General features: G+C 45.2%; 1 protein-coding gene across 2 annotated transcripts in view; it reads left to right on the top strand.

The window, feature by feature from the left end:
* Positions 1-26,261, top strand: part of sh3pxd2aa (SH3 and PX domains 2Aa) — a 482,983-nt gene that overhangs the window by 368,465 nt on the left and 88,257 nt on the right. For both annotated transcript variants that reach the window (XM_070876344.1, XM_070876343.1), the window contains one exon: positions 2,254-2,367. In XM_070876344.1, coding sequence (XP_070732445.1) covers positions 2,254-2,367 — 114 coding nt within the window. The remainder of the gene's footprint in view (positions 1-2,253; positions 2,368-26,261) is intronic.

Raw genomic sequence — 26,261 nt, 5'->3', positions numbered from 1 at the left:
CCCCTATTTAAAAAAGGAGGGATACAGAAAGCAGGAAACCATAGACCAGTTAGCCTAACATCTGTCGCTGGGAAAATGCTGGAGACCATTATTAAGGAAGCAGTAAGAAGACATTTGGAAAATCATAATGCAGTCAGGCAGAGTCAGCATGGTTTTATGAAAGGGAAATCATGTCTGACAAATTTGCTGGAGTTCTTTGAAGATGTAACGAGCAGGGTGGATAAGGCGGAATCAGTGGATGTGGTGTATTTGGATTTCCAGAAGGCATTCGATAAAGTGCCACATGAAAGATTACAACACAAGATAAGAGGTCACGGGGTTGGAGGTAATATATTAGCATGGATAGAAGATTGATTAACTAACAGAAAACAGAGTCGGGATAAATGGATCATATTCCGGTTGGCAAACGGTAACTAGTGGGGTGCCACAAGGATCGGTGCTGAGGCCTCAACTATTTACAATCTATATTAATGACTGGGGTGAAGGGACTGATTGTAATGTAGCCAAGTTTGCTGCTGATACAAAGATGGATGGGAAAGCAAATTGTGAGGAGGACACAAAGAATCTACAAAGGGATATGGACAGGCTAAGTGAGTGGGCAAAAATCTGGCAGATGGAGTTTAATGTGGGAAAATGTGAGGCAGGAAAAATAAAAAAGCAAATTATTATTTAAATGGAGAGAGATTACAAAGTGCTGCAGTACAGAGAGACCTGGGGGTCCTCGTGCATGAAACACAAAACGTTAGTATGCAAGTACAGCAAATAATCAGAAAGGCAAATAGAATGTTGGCCTTTATTTCAAGGGGGATAGAGTATAAAAGCAGAGAAGTCCTGCTACAACTGTACAGGGTATTGGTGAGGCCACACCAACAGTACTGTGTACAATTTTGCTCTCATTTAATGAGGGATAAACTTGCATTGGAGGCTGTTCAGAGCAGGTTCACTAGGCTGATTCCTGAGATGAAGGGGTTGACTTATGAAGAAAGGTTGGGCCTATACACATTGGAGTTTAGAAAAATGAGAGGTGATCTTATTGAAACGTATAAGATACTGAGGGAGCTCGACAAGGTAGATGCAGAGAGGATGTTTCCACTTGTGGGGGAATCTCGAACTTGGGGGCATAGTTTAAGAATAAGGAACCACCCATTTAGAACTGAGACGAGAAAGAATTTCTTCTCTCAGAAGGTCGTAAATCTGTGGAATTCTCTGCGTCATTGAATATATTTAAGGCGGAGATAGACAGATTTTTGAACGATAAGGGAGTGAAGAGTTATGGGAAGCAGGTGGGGAAGTGAAGCTGAGCAGTCTGAGGGGACAAATGGCCTACTCCTATTTTTTATGTTCTTGTGTTCAGAAGCAGCATGCTATAGACAGAGCTAAGCGAACCCATAATCAACGGATCAGATCAAAGCTCTGCAGTCCTGTCACACCCAGTCGTGAATGGTGGTGGAGAATTAAACAACTAATGGGAGGAGGAGGCTCCATGAACATCCCCATCCTCAATGATAGTGGAGCCCAGCACGCGAATGCAAAAGACACGGCTGAAGCTTTTGTAACCATCTTCAGCCAGAAGTGCTGAGTGGATGATCCATATCGGCCTCCTCCTGAGATCCCTACCATCACAGAGGCCTGCCTTTAGCCAATTCAATTCACTCCACGTGAATGCTCTGGATACAACAAAGACTATGTGCCTCTGGCTGTAGTGCTGAAGACTTGTGCTCCAGAACTAGCCTTACCTCTAGCCAAGTTGTTCCAGTACAGCTACAACACTGACAAAGCAGGACAAATCCAATGTGGCCAATTATCACCCCATCAGTCTACTCTCAATCGTCAGCAAAGTGATGGAAGGTGTTGTCTACAGTACTATCAAGCGGCACCTACTCACCAATAACCTACTCACCAATGCTCAGTTTGGGTTTCGCCAGGAATACTTTGCTTCAGACTTCAATAGAGCCTTGGTCCGAACAGGGACCAAAGAGCTGAATTCCAGATATGAGGTGAGAGTAACAACAACAACAACTTGTATTTATATAGCGCCTTTAACGTGGTAAAACGTTCCAAGGCGCTTCAAAGGAGTATTATAAGACAAAAAATTTGACACCGAGCCATATAAGGAGAAATTCGGGCAGAAGAGGTAGGTTTTAAGGAACATCTTAAAGGAGGAAAGAGAGGTAGAAAGGCCGAGTGGTTTAGGGCCAGCAATGAGTTCACACAAAATGAAAGACTCAACAATTTTTGCTTTCTCTATTTCAGGTTGGTGGTTTGTGAGTACAGCGGAGGAGCAGGGCTGGGTCCCAGCTACGTACCTAGAGTCACAAAATGGAACCCGAGATGACCTGGACATCAGCACTACAAGAGCTGGAGAAGGTAATGGAGCTACTGCTCTTTGCATACCATCCAAAAATACCAGTTGCTGCTTCGCTGAATCAGTGCCCAGTGGTGTGTGTTTGATTACCTCGGGTACATCATTGCCCAGTGGTGTGGGTTTGATCACCTCAGGTACATCATTGTCCAGTGTCCCAGATGTGACCGTTTCAGCATCTGGAGTAGATTTGGAAGCCCAGGGATTGAGGACTTGGTTACCTGGGGTAGAGCTGCAGTCCAGGATTAGGGTTTAAGTTAACTGGTACAGATCTTGACTTGAGGTTGGGGTTTAGGGTATCTGGGGTGCAGTTACACACCAGAGTAGGGATACCTGTATAGTCTGTTCTAATGTTTGGGCAGTGAGACACAGCATTTTCAGAAGTCCAAGGAAATCTTGGAATGTAAATAAAACAATCTACCGAATTATAATAAGTGTGTATGTGTATAGCTGTTCACGTTGGGTAGCGCACTACTGATTGTGAGCAACCCAAGGCCTTGTTTAGTTCCTAATGGATAACACATTAAGTAGAATGGTTCATTCAACTTTAAATATAAATATATTTCTATATATAATATTGAAAGATTAATAAAGGTAATAGGGCATTAGTGACTAAAGTGATATCGGGTAAAATAGAAAAAAGTTAAAGCTAAAGGTACTATATCTGAATGTACGAAGCATTCATAACAATTGATGAATTAATAGCACAGACAGAAATAAATGGATTTGATTTAATAGCTATTACAGAGACGTGGTTGCAGAGTGGCTAAGCTTGGGAACTAAATATTCCAAGATATTTTACTTTTAGAAGAATCAGGCAGAATGGAAAAGGAGGAAGAGTAGCTCTGATAATAAAGGAGGGAATAACGATAGTAGAGAGAAAGGATCTTGGCTCAGAAAAAAAAATGTAGAATCAGTTTGGGCAGAGTTAAGAAACAACAAGGGAGTGGGAGTTGTCTATAGGCCCCCTGACAGTGCATCTCTGTATGTCGGGCACAGTATAAATCAGGAAATTAAAGATGCATGAAACAAGGGTAATACAGTAATCATGGGGGACTTTAACTTTCATATAGACTGGGCAAACCAAATTTGCAGAAATACTGCTGAGGAAGAGTTCATGGAATGCATTCAAGATAGTTTTCCAGATCAGAAAGTCAAGGAACCTATGAGGGAATTGGCTATTTTAGATCTAGTATTGTGCAATGAGTCAGGGTTAATTAATAACCTTGTAGTAAAGGAGCCTCTGGGGAGCAGTGATCATAATATGATAGAATTTTATATTGAGTTTGAGAGCGATTTAGTTAAATCTGAAACTAGAGTTCTAAACCTGAACAACGCAAACTACATAGGTATGGGGTGGGGGAGGGGGTGGCGAGTTGGCTAAGGTGGGTTGGGAAACGACATTAAAAGATATGGCAAAAATTTCAAAAAAGAATTCATATTTCGCAACGAATATACATTCCCTTAAGAAATAAAAACACCATGGGAAAAATGGTGCAAGCGTGGCTAACAAGAGAAATTAAAGGTAGTATTAGATTAAAGGAAGAGGCTTATAATGTTGCGAAAAAGTGTAGTAAGCCTGAGGATTGAGAGGATTTTAGAATTCAACAAAGGAGGACCAAGAAATTAATAAAAGTGGAAATAGAATATGAAAGTAAGCTAGCGAGAGACATAAAAACAGATTGCAAACGTTTCTATAGGTGTGTAAATAGAAACATAGAAAATAGGTGCAGGAGTAGGCCACTTGGCCCTTCGAGCCTGCACTGCCATTCAATAAGATCATGGCTGATCATTCCCTCAGTACCCCTCTCCTGCTTTCTCTCCATACCCCTTGATCCCCTTAGCCGTAAGGGCCATATCTAACTCCCTCTTGAATATGTCCAATGAACTGGCATCAACAACTCTCTGCGGCAGGGAATTCCATAGGTTAACAACTGTCTGAGTGAAGAAGTTTCTCCTCATCTCGGTCCTAAATGGCCTACCCCTTATCCTAAGACTATGTCCCCTGGTTCTGGACTTCCCCAACATCGGGAACATTCTTCCCGCATCTAACCTGTCCAGTCCCGTCAGAATCTTATACGTTTCTATGAGATCCCCTCTCATCCTTCTAAACTCCAGTGAATAAAGGCCCAGTTGATCCAGTCTCTCCTCATATGTCAGTCCTGCCATCCCTGGAATCAGTCTGGTGAACCTTCGCTGCACTCCTTCAATAGCAAGAACGTCCTTCCTCAGATTAGGAGACCAAAACGGAACACACTATTCCAGGTGAGGCCTCACCAAGGCCCTGTACAACTGCAGTAAGATCGCCCCGCTCCTATACTCAAATTCCCTAGCTATGAAGGCCAACATGCCATTTGCCTTCTTCACCGCCTGCTGCACCTGCATGCCCACTTTCAGTGACTGATGAACCATGACACCCAGGTCTCGTTGCACCTCCCCTTTTCCTAATCTGCTGCCATTCAGATAATATTCTGCCTTCGTGTTTTTGCCTCCAAAATGGATAACCTCACATTTATCCACATTATACTGCATCTGCCATGCATTTGCCCACTCACCTAACCTGTCCAAGTCACCCTGCAGCCTCTTACTGTCCGCCTCACAACTCACACCGCCACCCAGTTTAATGTCATCCGCAAACTTGGAGGTATTACACTCAATTTCTTCATCTAAATTGTTGATGTATATTGTAAAGAGCTGGGGTCCCAGCACTGAGCCCTGTGGCACTCCACTAGTCACTGCCTGCCATTCTGAAAAGGACCCGTTTATCCCGACTCTCTGCTTCTTGTCTGCCAACCAGTTCTCTATCCACGTCAGTACATTACCCCCAATACCATGTGCTTTGATTTTGCACACCAATCTCTTGTGCGGGACCTCGTCAAAAGCCTTTTGAAAGTCCAAATACACCACATCTGCTGGTTCTCCCTTGTCCATTCTGCTAGTTACATCCTCAAAAAATTCCAGAACATTCGTCAAGCATGATTTCCCTTTCATAAATCCATAGGAAGAGATTAGTGAAAGTAAACGTGGGCCCATTAGAGGCAGAGACAGGAGAAATTATAACGAGCAATAAGGAATTTGCAGAGACATTAAACAAACTTACTTTGTATCTGTCTTCACAGTCGAAGACACACAAAACATTCCAGAAATAATGGGGAATCAAGGGTCCAGTGAGAACGAGGAATTTAAAGACATCAGTATAAGTAAAGACACAGTACTGGAGAAATTAATGGGACTAAGTGGTGACAAATCCCCTGGATCTGACGACCTGCATCCTTGGGTTTTAAAAGAGGTAGCTGCAGCAAATAGTGGATGCACTGGTATTTCCAGAATTCCCTAGATTCTAGAACAGTCCCCCAAGGATTGGAAGGTAGCAAACATAACCCTGCTATTTAAGAAAGGAGAAAGAGAAAAAACGGGAAATTATAGGCCAATTAGCCTGATATCCGTAGTAGGGAAAATGCTAGAATCTATTATTAGGGACAGGGCAACAGGGCAAGTAGAAAATCGTAATATGATTAGGCAGAGTCAACATGGTTTTATGAAAGGGAAATTGTGTTTGACAAATCTGAGCGTGTTTTTTGAAGATGTAACTAGTAGGATGAATAAGGGGGAACCAGTGGATGTAGTGCATTTGGATTTTCAAAAAGCATTCAATAATGTGCCACACAATAGGTTATTACACAAAATTAGGACTCGTCGGTTTGGGGATAATATATTAGCATGAATTGAGGATTGGTTGATGGACAGAAAACAGAGAGTAGGAATAAACTGGATTTTTGGGGGTCGGCAGGCAGTTAGCGGGGTACCTGTGTCAAAAAAGGGCAGGATTGGGTATTAAATATTCCTGGATATAAGGTGTTCAGGAAAGATAGGAAAATATGTTTGCTTCATGGGTTTTTTGCTTAAGAATTCATAGCAACACATTGCTATCAAGAACTAGCTGGTTTATGAACAACGTTTTAACAGTTGCACTACACATTACAGTTCATCTACTAGGCTCACAACTGCATACCTCATCGTGGATGACTTAGACCCAACTGATTGGGGTTTTATTGAGTCTTGTGAACATCACATGACTGGCTAAGCCACTCAAATGCAACAGCTCTATAACTATTTTAGTTGTATCAGTAATCAAGTGCCCCCCTGATTAAAGGTGGGGGGGGGGGGGGGGGCGATCACACTTCAAAAACTTTTCAAGTGCTCCGGTTTTTTTTAAGGTCACTAAAACACAAATTATACAAATGTCCCCTGGCTAAAAGGGGGGTGGGGATTAAAACCAACAACTTAAACCAATTAAACTTTCGACATTAAGATCAAATTAAAATTTGGTTGCCGGGGGTGATGATATGATGATGCACTCCAGTCCCTCCGGCGCCCACTTCTCGCGAAGGCCGCGAGCGTACCGGTGGAGCAACAGCTCTACAAACCTGTGAGCATACTCACAGGTGCATACATTACACTGCTTACTTATCATAATTACAATTTTACAAATTCGACTGCTTTTAGCTTCCTTCTGCTCCGATCTCCATTTCTTTGCAATTGACTGGTTATGCCTATTTTCTATATACTTATTTCACTCAGGAGACCAAATTGGGGAATTTCAGATAATGGGTCAGTCCATACCCGCATGCAGCAAGACCTGGACAACATTCAGGCTTGGGCAGATAAGTGGCAAGTTACATTCACGCCACACAAGTGCCAGGCAATGACTATCTCCAACAAGCGAGAGTCTAACCACCGCCTCTTGACATTCACCGACATTACCATTGCCGAATTCCCCCACCATCAATATCCTGGGGGTCACCATTTACCAGAAACTTAACTGGACCAGCCACATAAATATTGTGGCAACATGTACAGGTCAGAGGCTGGGTATTCTGCAGCGAGTGTCTCACCTCCTTATTCCCCAAAGCTTTTCCACCATCTACAAGGCACAAGTCAGGAGTGTGATAGAATACTCTCCACTTGCCGGGATGAGTACAGCTCCAACAACACTCAAGAAGCTCGACACCATCCAGGACAAAGCAGCCCGCTTGATTGGCACCCCATCCACCACCTTAAATATTCACTCCCTTCATCACTGATGTACCGTGGCTGCAGTGTGTACCATCTACAAGATGCACTGCAGCAACTCCCAAACCCTCGACCTCTACCACCTAGAAGGACAAGGAGCAGGCGCATGGGAACACCAACACCTCCATGTTTCCCTCCAAGTCACACACCATCCTGACTTAGACGTATATCGCCATTCCTTCATCTTCGCTAGGTCAAAATCCTGGAACTCACTCTCAACAGCACTGAGAGTACCTTCACTGTAATGTATTTCCTTCATGGGATCTTTGCTTAAGAGCTAGTTGGCTTATTAGCAAAAGGTTTAACAATCACACTGCACATTACCAGTTCATCCACCAGGTTCACAACCACCTGACTCATCGTGGATCCTCCGAGCCCAACTGGCTGGGGTTTTATTGAATCTTGTGAACATCATGTGACTGGCTAAGCCGCTCCCAACTCAGCAGCTGTGCAACTATTTTTGTAAAACAATAAATCAAGTGCCCCCCTACTAGAGAGGCACTAAAACCGACAAATTAACTTTTACATTAATGGTTCAAATTAAAATTTGTTTGCCGGGGGTGATGATACACTCCAGTCCATCCGGCGTCCACCTCTTGTGTACTTGTGGACACCATGTGCTCCATCTCCAGGGACACCCAGGCTCGAACGTAACCACGGAAGAGAGGCAGGCAGTCGGGCTGAACGACCCCCTCAACCGCCCGCTGCCTGGACCGGTTACTGGCCACCTTGGCTATGCCCAGGAGCAGTCCTACGAGAAGGCCTTCTGACCTGCCCGCCCCCCTCCTCACAGGATGCCCAAAGATCAGATCAACAGCTCTACAACTATTTTGTTGTTATCAGTAAAACATAAAGCGTTAACTCAAATGCCCCCTGATTAAAGAGGGGGGGGGGCATTAAAACAGAAACTTTCAAACAAGTGCCCCCCTTGTTTTTTTTTGAGGGCACCAACACACAAATAAAAGGACAGTATCCAATTAAAAACAAGGGCATATAAAGTGGCCAAAACTAGTGGGAGGACAGAAGATTGGGAAGCTTTTAAAAGCCAGCAAAGAACGACTAAAAAAAATGATTAAGAAAGGGAAAATAGACTATGAAAGTAAACTAGCACAAAATATAAAAACAGATAGCAAGAGTTTCTATAGGTATATAAAAAGGAAAAGTGTGGCTAAAGTAAATGTTGGTCCCTTAGAGGACGAGACTGGGGAATTAGTAATGGGGAACATGGAAATGGCAGAAACTCTGAACAAATATTTTGTACCAGTTTTTATGGTAGAGGACACTAACAGTATTCCAACATTGGATAGTCTAGGGGCTATGGTGGGGAGGAATTTATCACAATCACTAAGGAGGTGATACTCAGTAAGATACTGGGACTAAAGGCAGATAAATCCCCTGGACCTGATGGCTTGCATCCTAGGGTCTTAAGAGAAGGAGCGGCAGGGATTGTGGATGTATTGGTTGCAATTTACCAAAATTCTCTGGATTCTGGGGAGGTCCCAGCAGATTGGAAAACTGCAAATGTAACGCCCCTATTTTAAAAAAAAAGGAGGCAGACAAAAAGCAGGAAACTATAGACCAGTTAGCCTAACATCTGTGGTTGGGAAAATGTTGGAGTCCATTATTAAAGAAGCAGTAGCAGTACATTTGGAAAAGCAAAATTTGGTCAGGCAGAGTCAGCATGGATTTATGAAGGGGAAGTCATGTTTGACAAATTTGCTGGAGTTCTTGGAAGATGTAACGAACAGGATGGATAAAGGGGAACCAGTGGATGTGATGTATTTGGACTTCCAGAAGGCATTTGACAAGGTGCCACATAAAAGGTTACTGCACGATAAAAGTTCACGGCGTTGGGGGTAATATATTAGCATGGATAGAGGATTAGCTAACAGAAAACAGAGAGTTGTGATAAATGGTTCATTCTCTGGTTGGCAACCAGTAACTAGTAGGGTGCCGCAGGGATCAGTGCTGGGACCCCAACTATTTACAATCTATATTAACGACTTGGAAGAAGCGACTGAGTGTAACGTAGCCAAGTTTGCTGACGATACAAAGATGGAAGGAAAAGCCATGTGTGAGGAGGACACAAAAAATCTGCAAAAGCACATAGACAGGCTAAGTGAATGGGCAAAAATTTGGCAGATGGAGTACAATGTTGGAAAGTGTGAGGTCATGCACTTTGGCAGAAAAAAATCAAAGAACAAGTTATAATTTAAATGGAGAAAGATTGCAAAGTGCCACAGTACAGCGGGACCTGGGGTTACTTTTGCATGAAACACAAAAGGATAGTATGCAGGTACAGCAAGTGATCAGGAAGGCTAATGTTATCTTGGCCTTTATTGCAAAGGGGATGGAGTATGAAAGCAAGGAAGTCTTGCTACAGCTATATAAGGTATTGGTGAGGCCACACCTGGAATACTGCGTGCAGTTTTGGTTTCCATATTTACGAAAGGATATGCTTGCTTTGGAGGCAGTTCAGAGAAGATTCACCTCGGTTGATTCCGGGGATGAGGGGGTTGACTTATGAGGAAAGGTTGAGTAGGTTGGGCCTCTCCTCATTGGAATTCAGAAGAATGAGAGGTGATGTTATCGAAACGTATAAGATTATAAGGGGACTTGACAAGGTGGATGCAGAGAGGATGTTTCCACTGATAGGGGAAAGTGGAACTAGAGGGCATCTCAGAATAAGGGGACCGCCCATTTAAAACAGAGATGAGGAGAAATTTCTTCTCTGAGGGTTGTAAATCTGTGGAATTCACTGCCTCAGAGAGCTGTGAAAGCTGGGACATTGAATAAATTTAAGACAAATAGACAGTTTCTTAAACGATAAGGGCTTATGGGGAGCGGGCGGGGAAGTGGAGCTGAGTCCATGATCAGATCAGCCATGATCTTATTAAATGGCGGATCAGGCTCGAGGGGCTGTATGGCCTACTCCTGCTCCTATTTCTTATGTTCTTAAATTATACAAGTGCCCCCTGGCTAAAAAGTCGGGGCGGCACTAAAACCAACACAATAAACAAATACAATTTTGTACATTAAATCAAATCAAAATTTGGTTGCCGGGGGTAGTGATGCACTCCGGTCCCTCCGGCATCCACCTCTCGTGGAAGGTTGCAAGTGTACCAGTGGACACCGCGTGCTCCATCTCCAGGGACACCCTGGCTCGGATGTAACCGCGGAAGAGAGGCAGGCAGTCGGGCTGAACAAACACTTCGACCGCCCGCTGCCTGGACCGGCTGATGGCCCCCTTGGCCATGCCCAGGAGCAGTCCTACGAGGAGGCCTTCCGACCTGCCTGCCCCCCCTCCGCACAGGATGCCCAAAGATCAGGTCAACAGTTCTACAAACCTGTGAGCATTACACTGCTTCCCTTTTTTTTTAGAGGCAAGGTATTTATACAATATTTCAAAATATTACTTATCATGATTTACAATTTTACAAATTCGACTGCTGAGCCTGAGTATCTTGTTGTAAGTTTTTAGCTTCCTCCTGCTCTCACCTCCATTTCTTTGCAGTTGGCTGGCTATGCCCATTTACTATATTCTTATTTGAGAACGGAGACCGCCTTGGGGAATTTCTGTGTAGCCCAGGATTCCTGACCTCTATCTTCCTGTGTCCTCTTGAGTTTCCTTGGAACCCTTACATCTGTCCTTGTGTTAGCTTTCTTCCTAAGATCTTGATATTCCCAGTTATTAGTATCCTGTCTATTTGGTTTGCGTTTCCTTGTGATCTTCTCAACTGAACCCCAACTCCACCTACACCCCCTCTCTTTCCCCCCCGGAAGATAGCGAATCTTTGCGAGGTTGTCCCATACCCGCAGAACCACCTTCAGTTGGCTGCATCTGAGTTGGTGGAGATATGGACATTGTGACCGTTGTGTCCGTTGAAGTACTTGGACCTGCCAACTGACTCTGATCATCGTTCAAGTCAGGCTCATAATTATCTATCGTGGTACCGAAGGCGCATCATTCGCTCGCAACATTTGATCCACATGAGCCTTCCTGATATATTCACCAATTTTGACCAAGTACTGCTTGGTGCCACATACTCAAATAATTGTACCAGTATCCCATTTGTGTGGACTTGCCCTTTTCAACGGACTGAGAACTCTGACCTCGTTGAAACACCGCTCTTTAGTACCGGAATGATAATGACATTTCTGCACCGATTGTGCCTTCTCTACCTTATCAGACAAGTTCAGTTGCAATAGACTGAGACACGGCCTCAGCCTATGCTGCTTCAATAATTCAGCAGGTGTGTATCTTGTTGTAGAATGAGGCGTAGTCCTGTATTTGAAAAAAACATTCGCTAACCTGTGCTTCATGCTCACTGATGATCTAGCCTGTAGAACTTGTTTCCGCAAAGCCTCCTTGACAATCCTGAGCCACCTTTCAGCTACACCATTCCAAACAGGATGACATGGTGCTACTAATGTGTGTTTGATACCGTTGTGTTTGGCAAAATTTTCAAATTGCATGGACCGAACTGACACCATTTCTTTGGGCAGGCCATGGCATGCAAAAATGTCCCTGAATTCATCCAATGTATGCTCTGTAGTCGTAGATGACCTGATATGCCGTACCTCCAGCCATTTTGAATGGCTATTGATTAGAACCAGAAAAATATTGCTGACCCTCTCGCAAAAATCAATATGTATTCATTGGAATGCTCTTGTTGGCCAAGTCATCATCATAGGCAGTCCCTGGGAGTCGAGGAGGACTTGCTTCCACACTAAAAATGAGTTCTCAGGTGACTGAAGATTCAAATGCAGGACCTACAGTCCCTGTTACAGGTGGGGCAGAAAGTGTTTGAAGGAACGGGTGGGTGGGTGGGGGGCCTGGGTTGTCGCGCGCTTCTTCCCCTGTCTACTCTAGCTTGCTTTCGGCGAAGAGACTCGAGATGTTGAGCGCCTTCCCAGATGCTTTTCCTCCACTTTGGGCAGTCTTGGGCCAGAGATTCCCAGGTGTCGATGGAGATGTTACATTTTTTCAAGGTGGCTTTGAGGGTGTCCGTGAAGCATTTCCTCTGCCCACCTGGGGCTCGCTTGCCGTGTCGGAGCTCCGAGTAGAGCGCTTGTTTTGGGAGTCTTGTGTCAGGCATGCGGACGATGTGGCCTGTCCAGTGGAGCTGATTGAGCATGGCCAATGCTTCGATGCTGGGGACGTTTGCCTGAGCGAGAACACTGACATTGGTGCGCCTATCCTGCCAATGGATTTGCAGGATCTTGCAGAGGCAGCGTTGGTGGTACTTCTCCAGTGTTTTGATGTGCTTGCTGTACATAGTCCATGTCTCTGATCTATATAGGAGAGCGGGTATCATCACTGCTCTGTAGATCATAAGCTTGGTGCCGGGTTTGAGGTCCTGGTCTTCAAACATCCTCTTCCTCAGGCAACCGAAGGCTGCGCTGGCGCACTGAAGGCGGTGCTAGAACTCATCGTCGATGTCTACCCTTGTTGACAGTAGGCTCCCAAAATATGGAAAATGGTCCATGTTGTCCAAGGCCTCGTCGTGGATTTTGATAACCGGGGGGCAGTGTTGTGTGGCGGGGACAGGTTGGTAGAGGATCTTTGTCTTACGAATGTTTAGTATAAGGCCCATACTCTGGTACGCCTTGGTGAAGCTGTTGACGATGGCTTGGAGTTCAGCCTCTGAGTGTGCGCAGACCTAAGTACCATCTGCATACTGTAGTTCGATGACGGACGATGGGACAACCTTGGATTTGGCCTGGAGGCGGTGGAGGTTGAACAGATTCCCGTTTGTCCTGTAATTTAGCTCCACTCCAGCAGGGAGCTTGTTGAGGGTGAGATGGAGCATTGCAGTAAGGAAGATCGAGACGAGCGTTGGTGCAATGACACAGCCTTGCTTGACCCCGGTCCAAATGTGGAATGGGTCTGTGATGAATCCGTTGGTCAGGATCACGGCTTGCATGTCATCGTGGAGCAGGCGGAGGATGGTGACAAACTTTTGAGGGCAGCCGAATCTGAGGAGGACGCTCCATAATTCCTCACGGTTGACAGTGTCGAAGGCTTTTGTGAGGTGAAAGAAGGCCAGGTACAAGGGTTGGTACTATTCCCTACATTTCTCTTGTATCTGCTGCGCGGTAAAGATCATGTTCATTGTGCCCCTTAGTGGGCGGAATTCGCATTGCAACTCTGAGAAGAGCTCTTCAACCGGGGAGAAGGCGATTGAGAAGGATTCTTGCGATGTCTTTCCCGGGGCAGCCTCTGTATTTACCGCTGTCGGACTTGTTATTTTTCTTGAAGATGGTCACGATTACAGCATCTCTGAGATCTCCTGGCATGATCTCCTCCTTCCAGATAAGAGAGATGAGGTCATGGATCCGCGCCAGTAGTGCTTGTCCGCCACGTTTTAGTGCTTCGGCGGGGATTCTATTGGCTCCTGATGACTTGTTCTTCAGTTGTCGGATGGCCTTTTCAACCTCATGCCGGATTGAGCTTGTGCTGAGATGCTGGCGGGAAGCATGCTGTGGGATGGAGTTGAGGATACTCACGACGAAGACAGAATCTCGATTAAGGAGATCTTCGAAGTGCTCCTTCCAGCGGGCACTGACTGACTCTCTGTCCTTAATGAGCATCTCTCCGTTCTTGGCCAGCAGTGGGATAGGACCTTGGGTGCTTGGGCCATAGGTTATGTTTCCATGCTGAAGACCGTGGCGCACTAGTTCCGGGCTAAGGTGATCCAAAGAGTCATGAGGTGTTCATTTATCCCACAAGGGGAGTCTCTGAAACGGCTCACTAGCTCGTTTTTTATGGCAAAGCCTATCCCATGGAGATGGCATTCTACTTCTGGTTTGCCTTTCCAGAAGAAGGTGTAGCCACCACATTACGGGCCTAGTTCATACACGCATGTCCTCCTTCCTCCTTTTCACAGAAACTCTTTCCTTGAGATTCACAGTGTAGTCTTCGTCGGCACCGCGCTGTTGGCCCGTGCTGTTCCTTTCCTGAGCCACTCCTCGGCCTCGACCTCGCCGCTCCTGGGCTTCCGACCTCCGGTCTGGATCCCGACCTGACCTCTGACCTCCGATCTGGGTTCCGACCTCCACTCTGGGTCCCAACCTCCGACCGTCGCTCTGGGTCCCGACCTCCGACCGCCGCCCTGGGTCACGACCTCCGCTCTGGGTCACGACCTCCGACTCCTCCTGGGCCCGACCTCCGACACCTCCTGGCACAAACCTCCAAACTCTGACTCCTCCTGGCCCGAACTCTCCGACTCCTCCCGGCCCCGACCTCCGACTCCTCCCGGCCCTGACCTCCGACTCCTCCCGGCCCCGACCTCCGACACCTCCCGGCCCCGACCTCCGACACCTCCCGACCTCCGGCTCCTCCCATCCCCGACCTCCGGCTCCTCCCACACCCGATCTCCGGCTCCTCCTGCGCCCGACCTCCGATCTCCGACTCCTCCCGGCTCCGACCTCCGACACCTCCCGGCCCCGACTCTGACTTCTCCTGGGCCCGAACTCTGACCCTTCCTGACAGATAGTCTTGACAGATAGTACACTTACTTATTAATACTTCTAAGTCTTTACCCAACCCAGGCATATAAACAAAACTTTGGGCCACCGCTTTCATGCCCATGATACCAGTATGCTCACCGTGAAGTTCCGTCAAAACTTTGGCCCGGAGTGCACTGGCAATGACTACTCTCAGGCTCCATTTTAGACATCCCTGTTTACATGATAATTCATGTCGATGATGATAAAAGGGCTTTATCCCCCTCATCTAAATGCATCTGATCTTCAGACCACCCTCGCAGGAAAGTCCTCATCAATGACATCTAAAGTGAAGATTGACTGTTTGCGGCCAATTTCAGAATCTTCATGCGGCAACCTTGAAAGGTTAGCCACCACTGCATCTGCTTCGACGTGCGATACTCGATTTTGTAATCGTACTGAGACAATAAAATAACCCATCTTTACATCCTGGAAGCTGCCATAGATAGAATTGCCGCCTTTGGGCCTAGGATAGCTGGTAACGGTTTGTGATTGGTTACTAGTGTGAATTGGTGTCCCAAAAGAAACTGGTGAAACATTTTAATACCAAATATAATTGCCAAAGTCTCTCTCTCAATCTGGGCATAATTTTGTTCGCTTTTGTTGAGTGTACACAATGGAAAGGCAACCGTTTTTTCCTGCTCATCATTCATAACATGGCTGATCATTGCTCCCACACCATACCCAGAGGCTGATCACTGCTCCCACACCATACCCAGAGGCATCACATGCTAGTCTTAGTTCACGAATCAGATTATAATGGACAAAAAGAGCACTACTGCTCAAGCGTCACCTGCATCTGTCGTATGCATTCTGTTGCTTTATGTCCCATATCCAACGCACACCTTTCTTTAATAAATAATGGAGTGGTGTGAGCACCGTTGCTAGCCTGGGAAGGAAACGAGCATAATATCGGCCCATGCCTGAAAAGGATCGTAATTTAGTAATGTCTTTTGGTTCCGGAGCCATCATGATGGTTTGCACTTCCTCCTTAACTGGTTGGAGACCATTTTCATCTACCCACAATCCTAGATAAACCACCTCACGCTGTATGAATGCACATTTACTCCTCTTCAGTTTCAGATTATGATCATTGAACCGTCTGAATACTTCTGAGATTTCCAGGTTATCCTTCTCTGTGCCGGTGGCAATCAACACATCATCTTGATTGCACAAACAGTGATTTATTCCCTGTAAGATCTGATCTATGGTCACCTGAAATATCTTTGGTGAGGACTTGATACCATCGGGCAACTTAGTGTATAAATAGAAACCTTTGTGTGTGTTGACTGTCAAATACTGCTGACTATCCTTGTCAATGTGGAGTTGAGCAGAGGTGTGGGAGAGATCCAGTTTTGTGAAGACTTTGGCTCCCGCCAGTTCTGCATACAGGTCCTGTGATGTCGGTAAAGGATACTGTTCATCATCAACTGCTCGATTCAGGGTAATTTTGTAATCCCCACAGAGCCGTACTATTTTGTCTGCCTTCGGAACAACAACTAATAGGGTGGCCCAGTCACTCCTATCAGTCTTCACTAAAACTCAGTTTTTCTCCAGCTCATCCAGCTGTTGCTCAACGTGCGATTTTAATGCATATGGTACTGGCCTTGATCTACATAAAATAGGTTTGACATCCGACCTAATCCGAATATGTGCATTGTATCCCTTGATGTCCTCATATAAGTCCTGAAACATGTTAGCATACTTCTTCAGCATAGTATCTAGCTGTGACTTAAACCATTTCTGTACTACAGACGCTGTACCAATCCAAACAAAGCACTCTTAGCCAATCTTTGCCGATGAGTGTCGGCTGATTGATGTATTTCGCTATAATAATAGGTAATATTGCTTGTTGCCCCTGGTATTGTACTATACACTCCATTTGTCCAAGCATCTGCAGTTTTTCCCCTGAATATGTTTTCAGCTTCATGAGCTCGCCTTTAGTGGTATGCCCCTGAGATTCTTGTAAGAGACATCCTGACTCATAATTAAGCGATCAGCCGCTGTATCTATTGTCATATTAATCCATTGACTATTAATCAGTACTAACATTCTGAAATCCTGACATAAGGAATGTATTGCCTTGCCCTTCAGTGCATACACACCAAGATCTACACTGTTCTGATCGGTTTCCACCCAGTGAAGTATTTGATTATCGTTGGGCCTGTCCTTGGCAGCTGCAATGTGTCCCATTACTTGACGCCGGTAGCATCTTGCTGTTGTGCGGTATGGTTACCATTACACCTAGGACATCTATTCTTCTTGGTTTCATAATTCTCCCTCCGACTAGAGCTCACAATCTTCTGCGTTTCTACAGCCCTGTGGCTGTGAACGGTTATAACCTCTGGTAATGGGTGAAATTCCTTAATATTTTTTTCTGCCATCTCCATGGAAGTGGCTATCTTGCAAGCTCTCTCAAAAGAGAGATCATCCATACCTAACAATTTTGACTGGATGCGTTCAACACACAAATTTATCTCGAAGAGCCCTGGTTAGGAATCCACCAAAATTGCAATGTAGAGACAATTTTGTTATGGCAACAATGTATTCACAGATGGTTTCATCAGGCCTGTGGTTTCTCATTGCAAACTTACAGCTCTTCGCTATTTCTAAAGACTGTGAATCAAAATGATTCTCCATTATCTGTAGTATGCCTGAGAATGAAGCATCCTCAACCTTTCTCGGGGTTAATAAATTCACAAATAAATTATAATTCTCTGCTCCAATCATGACTGCCAAAATAGCTTTCATCTTCTCCTGAACTGCTTGATTGCTTAATTGTGAATCTGCCACACCTGCTGGGATGTCATTGACATCATTAGCTTTAAAAGAACATTTGCAATCTTTCCTTGTAGGATGTAAACAATTCCTTATTCTTGTCAAAAGCTCCCAAATTACTGACATAACTCGTTGTCACATCCATGTTGCATTCTTAGATTAATAGCCGTTGATCACTCTCAATAATCTTGAATTGCTTTTCAATGACTCTAAGAGGCTTTCCACAAGCTCTTTTTGTCAGTTCAATACTGTTCACTACGCACACAAAAAAGTGGTACTGCCAGACTCTCACTCAGGAACCACATGATGGAGATAGTTATAGGCTTCAGGATGACATAGACAAGCTGGTGAAATGGGCAGAAGCATGGCAGGTGGCGTTCAGTGCGGTGAAATGATGCACTTTGGGATGACTAATATAGAAAGACAGTATAACCCATAATTTGTTTAACCACATTATCAACTTGCCCTGCCTGCTTTAAGGCTTTGTGTATATGGACATATATACAAATTATGGGTTACTTGGGTTTATAAATAGAGGCATAGAATATAAAAACAAAGAGATCATGCTAGAACTTTATAAATCACTAATTAGACCTCAGCTGGAGTATTGTGGACAATTCTGGGCACCGCACTTCAGGAAAGATGTGAAAGCCTTAGAACGGTACAGAGGTGGTGCACCAGAATGTTACCAGGGATGAGGGACTTCAGTTATGAGGAGAGGTTGGAAAAGTTCCCCTCCGGAACAGAAAATGTTAAGAGCTGCCCTAATAGTGGTTTTGAAGATGAAGAAAGGCTTTGATGGAGTAGATAAAGAAAATCTATTCCCTTTGGCGAGTGGGTCAATAAACAGGTCGTTGGTTTAAAATCATTGGGAAAAGATCTAGAGGGGAGATGAAAATAATTCTTTTCACTCAGTGAGTTGGCCTGAATGGCCTCTTTCTGTGCTGTAAGTTTCTATGATTCGGTGTGGATTGGAAAATTTTCCGGCCTCCACTTCCTTTGCTCTACCATTGGTGGCCATGCCTTCAGCTAACTGGGCTCTAAGCTCTTTTTTCCCCTCCCTACACTTCTCCATCTCTCTCCTCCTTTAAGATACTCATTAAAATCTACCTCTTTAACCAAGCTTATTGGTAATCTTTCCTAATGTCTCCTTCTTTAGCTCAGAATTAATGTTGTTTGTCTGATAAAGCTCCTGTGAAACGCCTTGGGACAGTTTACTACGTTAAAAGCTCTATATAAATGCAAGTTGTTAACAATTGTAACTGACTCACTTGCTTCAAGTGGGAGAGAGGGATGCTGAAGTTACCCTCATTTTTTATATTCTTCAAACAGTTGTGTTTTGAGTATATATTCTCAGTTCCTTGTGTTCTGGAGTTTCGGTAATTGAGGCTGCTTGAGGCTTTCTTCTTCATGTCCTTCCAGATTTTCACCTGTGTGTTCTAACCACGGAGTCTTGATGTTGAGAACAGCACAGGGAAGGGTGATCCTATAGCATGTGGTGGCAAGGGTCAAATAGCTTTCCGGCTGAGATGTTTCTTAAAGGGGCAGACACCCACTCTGATTTCCTTGTTCCATTCCCTTTATAACTTTCATTTGATGAGTGACCATTGCTCAGCAGCAGTGAGTAACACAAACCATAAAAACTCTCCTACTCACATACACGGCCACCCCCTCGACCTTGTCATCTCACGTGGTCTCACTACTCGCATTGTTACTATCATTCCTTTAGTCATTTAATCACTCCTGCCTTCCGCCTGATCATTTCCTGGCTGGACTATATAAGGCATTATCGGGTCCTGCACTCGTCTGCCTAAATTGCTCACTACTCCAGAATCATGCCTAAATTGCTCACTACTCCAGAATCATTCTGGAATACAAAGAAACCCTGGCTTCTATTCTCCACTGCTAACCATTTTCTTAAACTCCTCTCCCCGTCTCTTCCAACCTCACCTCCCACAACAGGTGTGAGGAGCTCATGGACTTATTTGTCTCTAAGATTGAGACCATCCATTCAGCTGCCTCTGCCACGTCTCTTCCTTCCCCTAGTCCACCAGGCCAAACTTCCTCTAAGGTTCCCCCTGCCCTTGCCCTGAACTCACATCTTTCTCCAGATTCTATCCCAACTCCTGCAATGCTCTTTCCAACCTCATCTTGTCCATGAGACCCACCTCCTGCTCCCTTGATACTATTCCAACCAAACTATTGATCATTCAACTTTCCTTCCTGAGCCCCATGTTAGCTGATATTGTTAACAGTTCCCTCTCCTCAGGTACTGTCTCTCCCCCGACTTCAAATCTTCTGTCATCACCCCTCTCAAAAAAAAAACACCCTTGATCCCTCTGACCATGCAAATTACCACCCCATCTCCAACCTACCTTTCCTCTCAAGACCTTGAACGTGTTGTCCCTTCCCAAATCCATGCCCATCTTTCCTATAATTCCATGTTTGAATCCCTCCAATCAGGTTTCCGGCCCAGCCACAGTATCAAAGTCACAAATGGCATTCTTTGTAACCGTGACAAACTATCCCTCCTCATCCTCTCGACCTTCTGCAACCTTCGACACAATTGACCACGCCATCCTCCTCCAACGCCTTTCCTCCGTCGTCCAACTGGGTGGAACTACTCTAGCTTGTTTCCATTCTTGCCTATCTAATCGTAGCCAGAGAATCACCTGCAATGGCTTCTCTTCCCGCTCCCGCACCGTGGCCTCTGGAGCCCCCAAGAATCTATCCTTGGCCCCCTTCTAGTTCTCATCTATATACTACCCCTCGGCGATATCATCTGAAAATACGACATCAGGTTCCACTTGTATGCCAACGACACTCAGCTCTACCTCACTGCCACCTCTTTGGACACCTTCTCTGTCTCTGAGTCTCACTGCTTGTCTGACATCCAATATTGGATGAGCAGAAATTTCCTCCAACTAAATATTGGGAAGACTGAAGCCATTGTCTTTGGTCCCCGCCACAAACTCTGTTCCCTGACCACCGTTTCCATCCCTGGCAACTGCCTTAAGCTGAGCAAGACCGTTCGCAACCTTGGTGTTGCGTTTGACCTCTAGATGAGTTTCCATCCGAATATCCATTCCATCACCAAGACTGCCTATTTCTACCTCTAACATTGCTCGACTCTGACCCTGCGTCAGCTCATTTTTTGCTGAAACACTCATCCATGCCCATTGTTGCCTCTAGACTTGTCTATTCCAATGCTCTGCTGGCCGGCCTCCCATCTTCCACCCTACGTACACTTGTGCTCATCCAAAACTTTGCTGCCTGTATTTTAACTCGCTCCAAATTCTGTTCACCCATCACCCCTGTGCTTGCTGATCTTCACTGGCTCCCGGTCCGACAACTCCTCAATTTTAAAATCCACATCCTTGTTTTCAAATCCCTCCATAGCCTCGCCCCTCCCTATCACTGTAGCCTTCTCCAGCCCTACAAGTCTTCGAGATCTTTGTGCACTTCCAATTCTAATGCCCTGTGCATCCCAAATTTTAATGCAAAAACAAAATACTGGGGATGCTGGAAAACTGAAATAGAAAAAGAAAATGCTGGAAATACTCAGCAGGTCAGGCAGCATCAGTGGAAAGAGAAACTGAGTTAACGTTGCAGGTTGATGACCTTTCATCAGAACTGGAAAAAGTTAGAGATGTAACAGATTTTAAGCAGGTGAAGAGGCAGGAAAAGGCTGGGGGGAGGAAAGAACAAAAGCGAAAGTCTGTGATAGGGTGGAAGGTCGGAGTGATTAAATGACAAAAGGGATGATGGTGTAAGGCAAAAGGAGATGGTAATGGGACAACTAAAGAAACAAAAGATGAGTCTAGAAGAGGTGTAAATGAGAATGGCAGAATCATCAACAACTGCCATGTGAAAAAAATAGGGGCAGAGGTTATGGTCTGAAATTGTTGAACTCAATGTTGAGTCCAGAGGCTGTGAAGTGCCTAATTGAAAGATGAGTTGCTGTTCCTCGAGCTTGCATTGAGCTTCGTTAGAACAGTGTAGGAGGCCAAGGTCAGAGTGGAAGTGGAGTGGAGAATTAAAGTGACAGGCGTCCGGAAGCTCGAGGTCACGCTGATGGACTGAACCGAGGTGTTCCGCAAAGCAGTTATCCAAGATGCGTTTAATCTCCCCAGTGTAGAGGTGACCGCATCATGAGCAGTGAATACAGTATAGTAAATTGCAAGAAGTACAAGTAAATCACTGTTTCACCTGGAAGGAATGTTTGGGGCCCTGGACAGTGGGAAGGGAGGAAGTAAAAGGGCAGATGTTGCATCTCCTGCGCTTGCATGGGAAGGTGCCATGGGAAGGGGAGGGGATATTGTGGATGATTGAGGAGTGGACCAAGGTATCTCAGAGGGAATGGTCCCTTCAGAATGCTGAAAGGGGAAGGAAGGGGAGGATGTGTTTGGTGGTGGGATCAAGCTGGAGGTGGCGGAAATGGTTCAGGATGATCCGTTGAATGTGGAGGATGGTGGGGTAAAAGGTGCACCAAGGGGAACCCTATCGTGGTTCTGAGAGGGACGGGAAGGGGTGAGAGCAGAAGTGCAGGAAATGCAACGGACATAGTCGAGGGACATGTCAACCATGGTAGAGAGGTATCCTCATTTCAGAAAAAAGGAAGACATATTGGAAGCACTAGTATGGAAAGTGGCATCACCAGAACAGATGCGACAGAGTTGAAGAAACTGGGAGAATTGAATAGAGTCCTTACAGGACAATTGTAGTCCAGGTAGCTGTGGGAGTCAGTGGGCTTATAGTGGATGTTTGTCGATGGCCTATCCCCAGAAATGGTGACACTGAAGTCGAGCAAGGGAAGAGTCGGAGATGAACCACGTGAAGGTGAGGGAAGGGTGGAAACTGGAAGCAAAATGAATGAAATTTTCGAGTTCAGGGCGAGAGCAGGAAACAACACCGAAACAGTCATCAATGTACTGGAAAAAGAGGTGAGGGACAGGACCTGAGTAGGACTGGAAAAAAGAGTGTTCCAAATGTATACCAGATAGTTTTCTAGATCAGTATGTTGAGGAACCAAAGAGGGAACAGGCTATTTTAGATCTAGTATTGTGTAATGAGAAAGGGTTAATTAATAACCTTGTAGATAGTAAAGGGGCTATAGGGGGGGAGGAACTGAACACAATCACAATTACTAAGAAGGTGGTTCTCAGTAAGATAATGGGACTAAAGGCGGATAATCCACTGGACCTGATGGCTTGCATCCCAGGGTCTTAAGAGAAATAGCGGCAGGGACTGAGTGTAACGTAGCCAAGTTTGCTGATACAAAGATGGGAGGAAAAGCAATGTGTGAGGAGGACACAAAAAATCTGCAAAAGGACATAGACAGGCGAAGTGATTGGGCAAAAATTTAGCAGATGGAGTATAATGTTGCAACGGGGGATGTCATGCACTTTGACAGAAAAAAATCAAAGAGCAGGTTATTATTTAAATGGAGAAAGAGCAGGTTATTATTTAAGTAGAGAAAGATTGCAAAGTGCCACAGTACAGCAGGACCTGGGGGTACTTGTGCATGAAACACAAAAGGATAATATGCAAGTACAGCAAGTGATCAGGAAGGCCAATGGAATCTTGGCCTTTATTGCAAAGGGGATGGAGTATAAAAGCAGGGAGGTCTTGCTACAGTTGTACAGGGTATTGGTGAGGCCACACCTGGACTATTGCGTGCAGTTTTGATTTCCATATTTAAGAAAGGATACATTTGCTTTGGAGGCAGTTCAGAGAAGTTTCACAAGGTTGATTCCGGAGATGAGGGGGTTGACTTATGAGGAAAGGTTGAGTATGTTGGGCCTCTACTCATTGGAATTCAGAAGAATGAGAGGTGATCTTATCACGTCCAGACCGGGGTCAAGCAGGGCTGTGTCATCGCGCCAACCCTCTTCTCAATCTTCCTCGCTCAAATGCTCCACCTCACACTCAACAAGCTCCCTGCTGGCGTGGAACTAAACCACAGAACCAGTGGAAACCTGTTCAACCTTCGTCGTCTCCAAGCCAGATCCAAGACCGTCCCTAACTCTGTTGTCGAACTGCAGTTCGCGGATGACGCATGCGCACATTCAGAGTCTGAACTCCAAGTCCTAGTCAACATCTTCAATGAGGTGTACGAAAGCATGGGCCTTACACTAAACATCCGTAAGACAATGGTCCTCCACCACACAACACTACCCCCAGTCATCAAGATCTACGGCGCAGCTCTGGACAACGTGGATCACTTTCCATACCTCGGGAGCCTGTTATCAACAAGGGCAGACATCGATGACGAGGTTCAGCACTGCCTCCAGTGCGCCAGCGCAGCCTTCAGCCACCTGAGGAAAAGAGTGTTCGAAGATCAGACCCTCAAATCTGCCACCAAGCTCAAGGTCTACAGGGCTGTTTTAATACCCGCCCTTCTGTATGGCTCAAAGATGTGGACCATATACAGTTGGCATCTCAAATCACTGGAGAAATACCACCAACGATGTCTCCACAAGATCCTGCAAATCCCCATGGAAGACAGATGCACCAACGTTAGCGTCCTCGACCAGGCCAACATCCCCAGCATTGAAGCACTGACGACACTTGATGAGCTCCGCTGGGCAGGCCACATTGTTCGCATGCCTGACTCAAGACTCCCAAAGCAAGCGCTCTACTCGGAACTCGTACATGGCAGGCGAGCCCAAGGTGGGCAGAGGAAACGTTTCAAGGACACCCTCAAAGCCTCCTTGATAAAGTGCAACATCCTCACTGACACCTGGGAGTCCCTGGCCAAAGACCGACCTAAGTGGAGGAAGTGCATCTGGGAGGGCGACGAGCTCATCGAGTCACATCGCAGAGAGCATGCAGAAATCAGGCGCAGGCAGTGGAAGGAGCATGCAGCAAACCAGTCCCACCCAACCTTTCCTTCAACGACTGTCTGTCCCACCTGTGACAGACTGTAATTTCCATATTGGACTGTTCAGTCACCTAAGAACTCACTTTTAGAGTGTAAGCAAGTCTTCCTCGATTTCGAGGGACTGATGATGAGTAAAGGGGCCTTTAGCGAAGAATGACCATAATATGATAGAATTTTATATTGCATTTGAAAATGATTTAGTTAAAGGTCCTTAAATCTAAAGAAAGCAAACTATGTAGGTATGAGTGGCGAGTTAGCCAAGGTAGATTGGGCAACTACATTAAAAGGTATGACGGTAACCAAGCAATGGCTAGCATTTAAAGAATTGATACATAATTTACAACAAATATACATTCCTTTAAGGCACCAAAACCCCACAGAAAAAGTGGTCCAACTGTGGCTAACAAGAGAACTTAAAGATAGTAGGGGGAAATTCCGACCCCAAAAAAATCTACAAAAGTACCTGGTGGTCCTGGAGGAACGCAAGATCCTGGTCGGAGGCCGACATGCGCTGTGCAGAGCATGCTGGAGTCACATGGGCCTGGACCACCAATCACTTTGCAGTATTCTCATTGATAAAAATGGTAGCTCTGTTTGTACGAGCACCCATTACTATCAATCAGAAAAAACCCTAAAACACCAAAACACAGAATAATAAATAAATAAGACACCTCACATATTTAAAATGAATTGAAATTAAATGTAATTAAATGTTTTAGAAGAAAACATTTTTTTTTGAATTTTTTTAATGTGTTTTAATAGTGTTTAAAAAAACTTACTTTAATGGATAGGGTTTTTAATATAAAAATGAGTGTTTAAATGTAATTTTTATATATACTGGTAAAAGTAAGCTACGCGCCTGCTTTTACCAGGTGTAAAACTTTGAAAGACATTCGCTGGGCATGAGTTAGGCAAATAGCCCAATCTCTCCCGTGCGGATGTCCTTCTCCCGGAAAGACATACTTCCCTTAGAAGAGAGTATGTCGAATGTTCACTAGACTGGTTCCTGGGATGAGGGGATTGCCCTGTGAGGAATGATTGAGTAGTAGGCCTATATTCCCTAGAGTTAGAAGAATGAGAGTGATCTAATTGAAACATATAAAATTCTTAAGGGGCTTCACAGGGTTAATGCTGAGAAAATGTTTCCACTGGCTGGGGGATCTCGAACACGGGGTCACAGTCTCAGATTAAGGGTTCGGCCGTTTAGAACTGAGATGAGGAGAAATTTCTTCCCTCAAAGAATTGTAAATCTCTGGAATTCTCTATCCCAGAGAACTGTGGATGCTCAGTCATTGAGTTTATTAAAGACAGAGGTTGATAATGTTTTGGGAACTAAGGGATTAAGGGGACAATGCGGGAAGGTGAAGTTGATGTAAAAGTTCAGCCATAATCTTGTTGAATGGTGGAGCAGGCTCAAAAGGCCGAATGGCCTACTCCAAATCCTATTTCTTGTGTTTTTAGGTTCTTTTATCCCATGAAAAGGCAGGCATAGCTAGGACCCATGCCAGTTATGAGCGGTTATGATGAAACATAGAAAATAGCTGCAGGAGTAGGCCATTCAGCCCTTCGAGCCTGCACCACCATTCAATAAGATCATGGCTGATCATTCACCTCAGTACCCCTTTCCTGCTTTCTCTCCATACCCCTTGATCCCTT

The sequence above is a fragment of the Pristiophorus japonicus genome, chromosome 3 (genome assembly GCF_044704955.1).
Source record: "Pristiophorus japonicus isolate sPriJap1 chromosome 3, sPriJap1.hap1, whole genome shotgun sequence".
NCBI lineage: Eukaryota > Metazoa > Chordata > Chondrichthyes > Pristiophoridae > Pristiophorus > Pristiophorus japonicus.
This window is presented reverse-complemented; position numbering and strand designations above follow the sequence as displayed.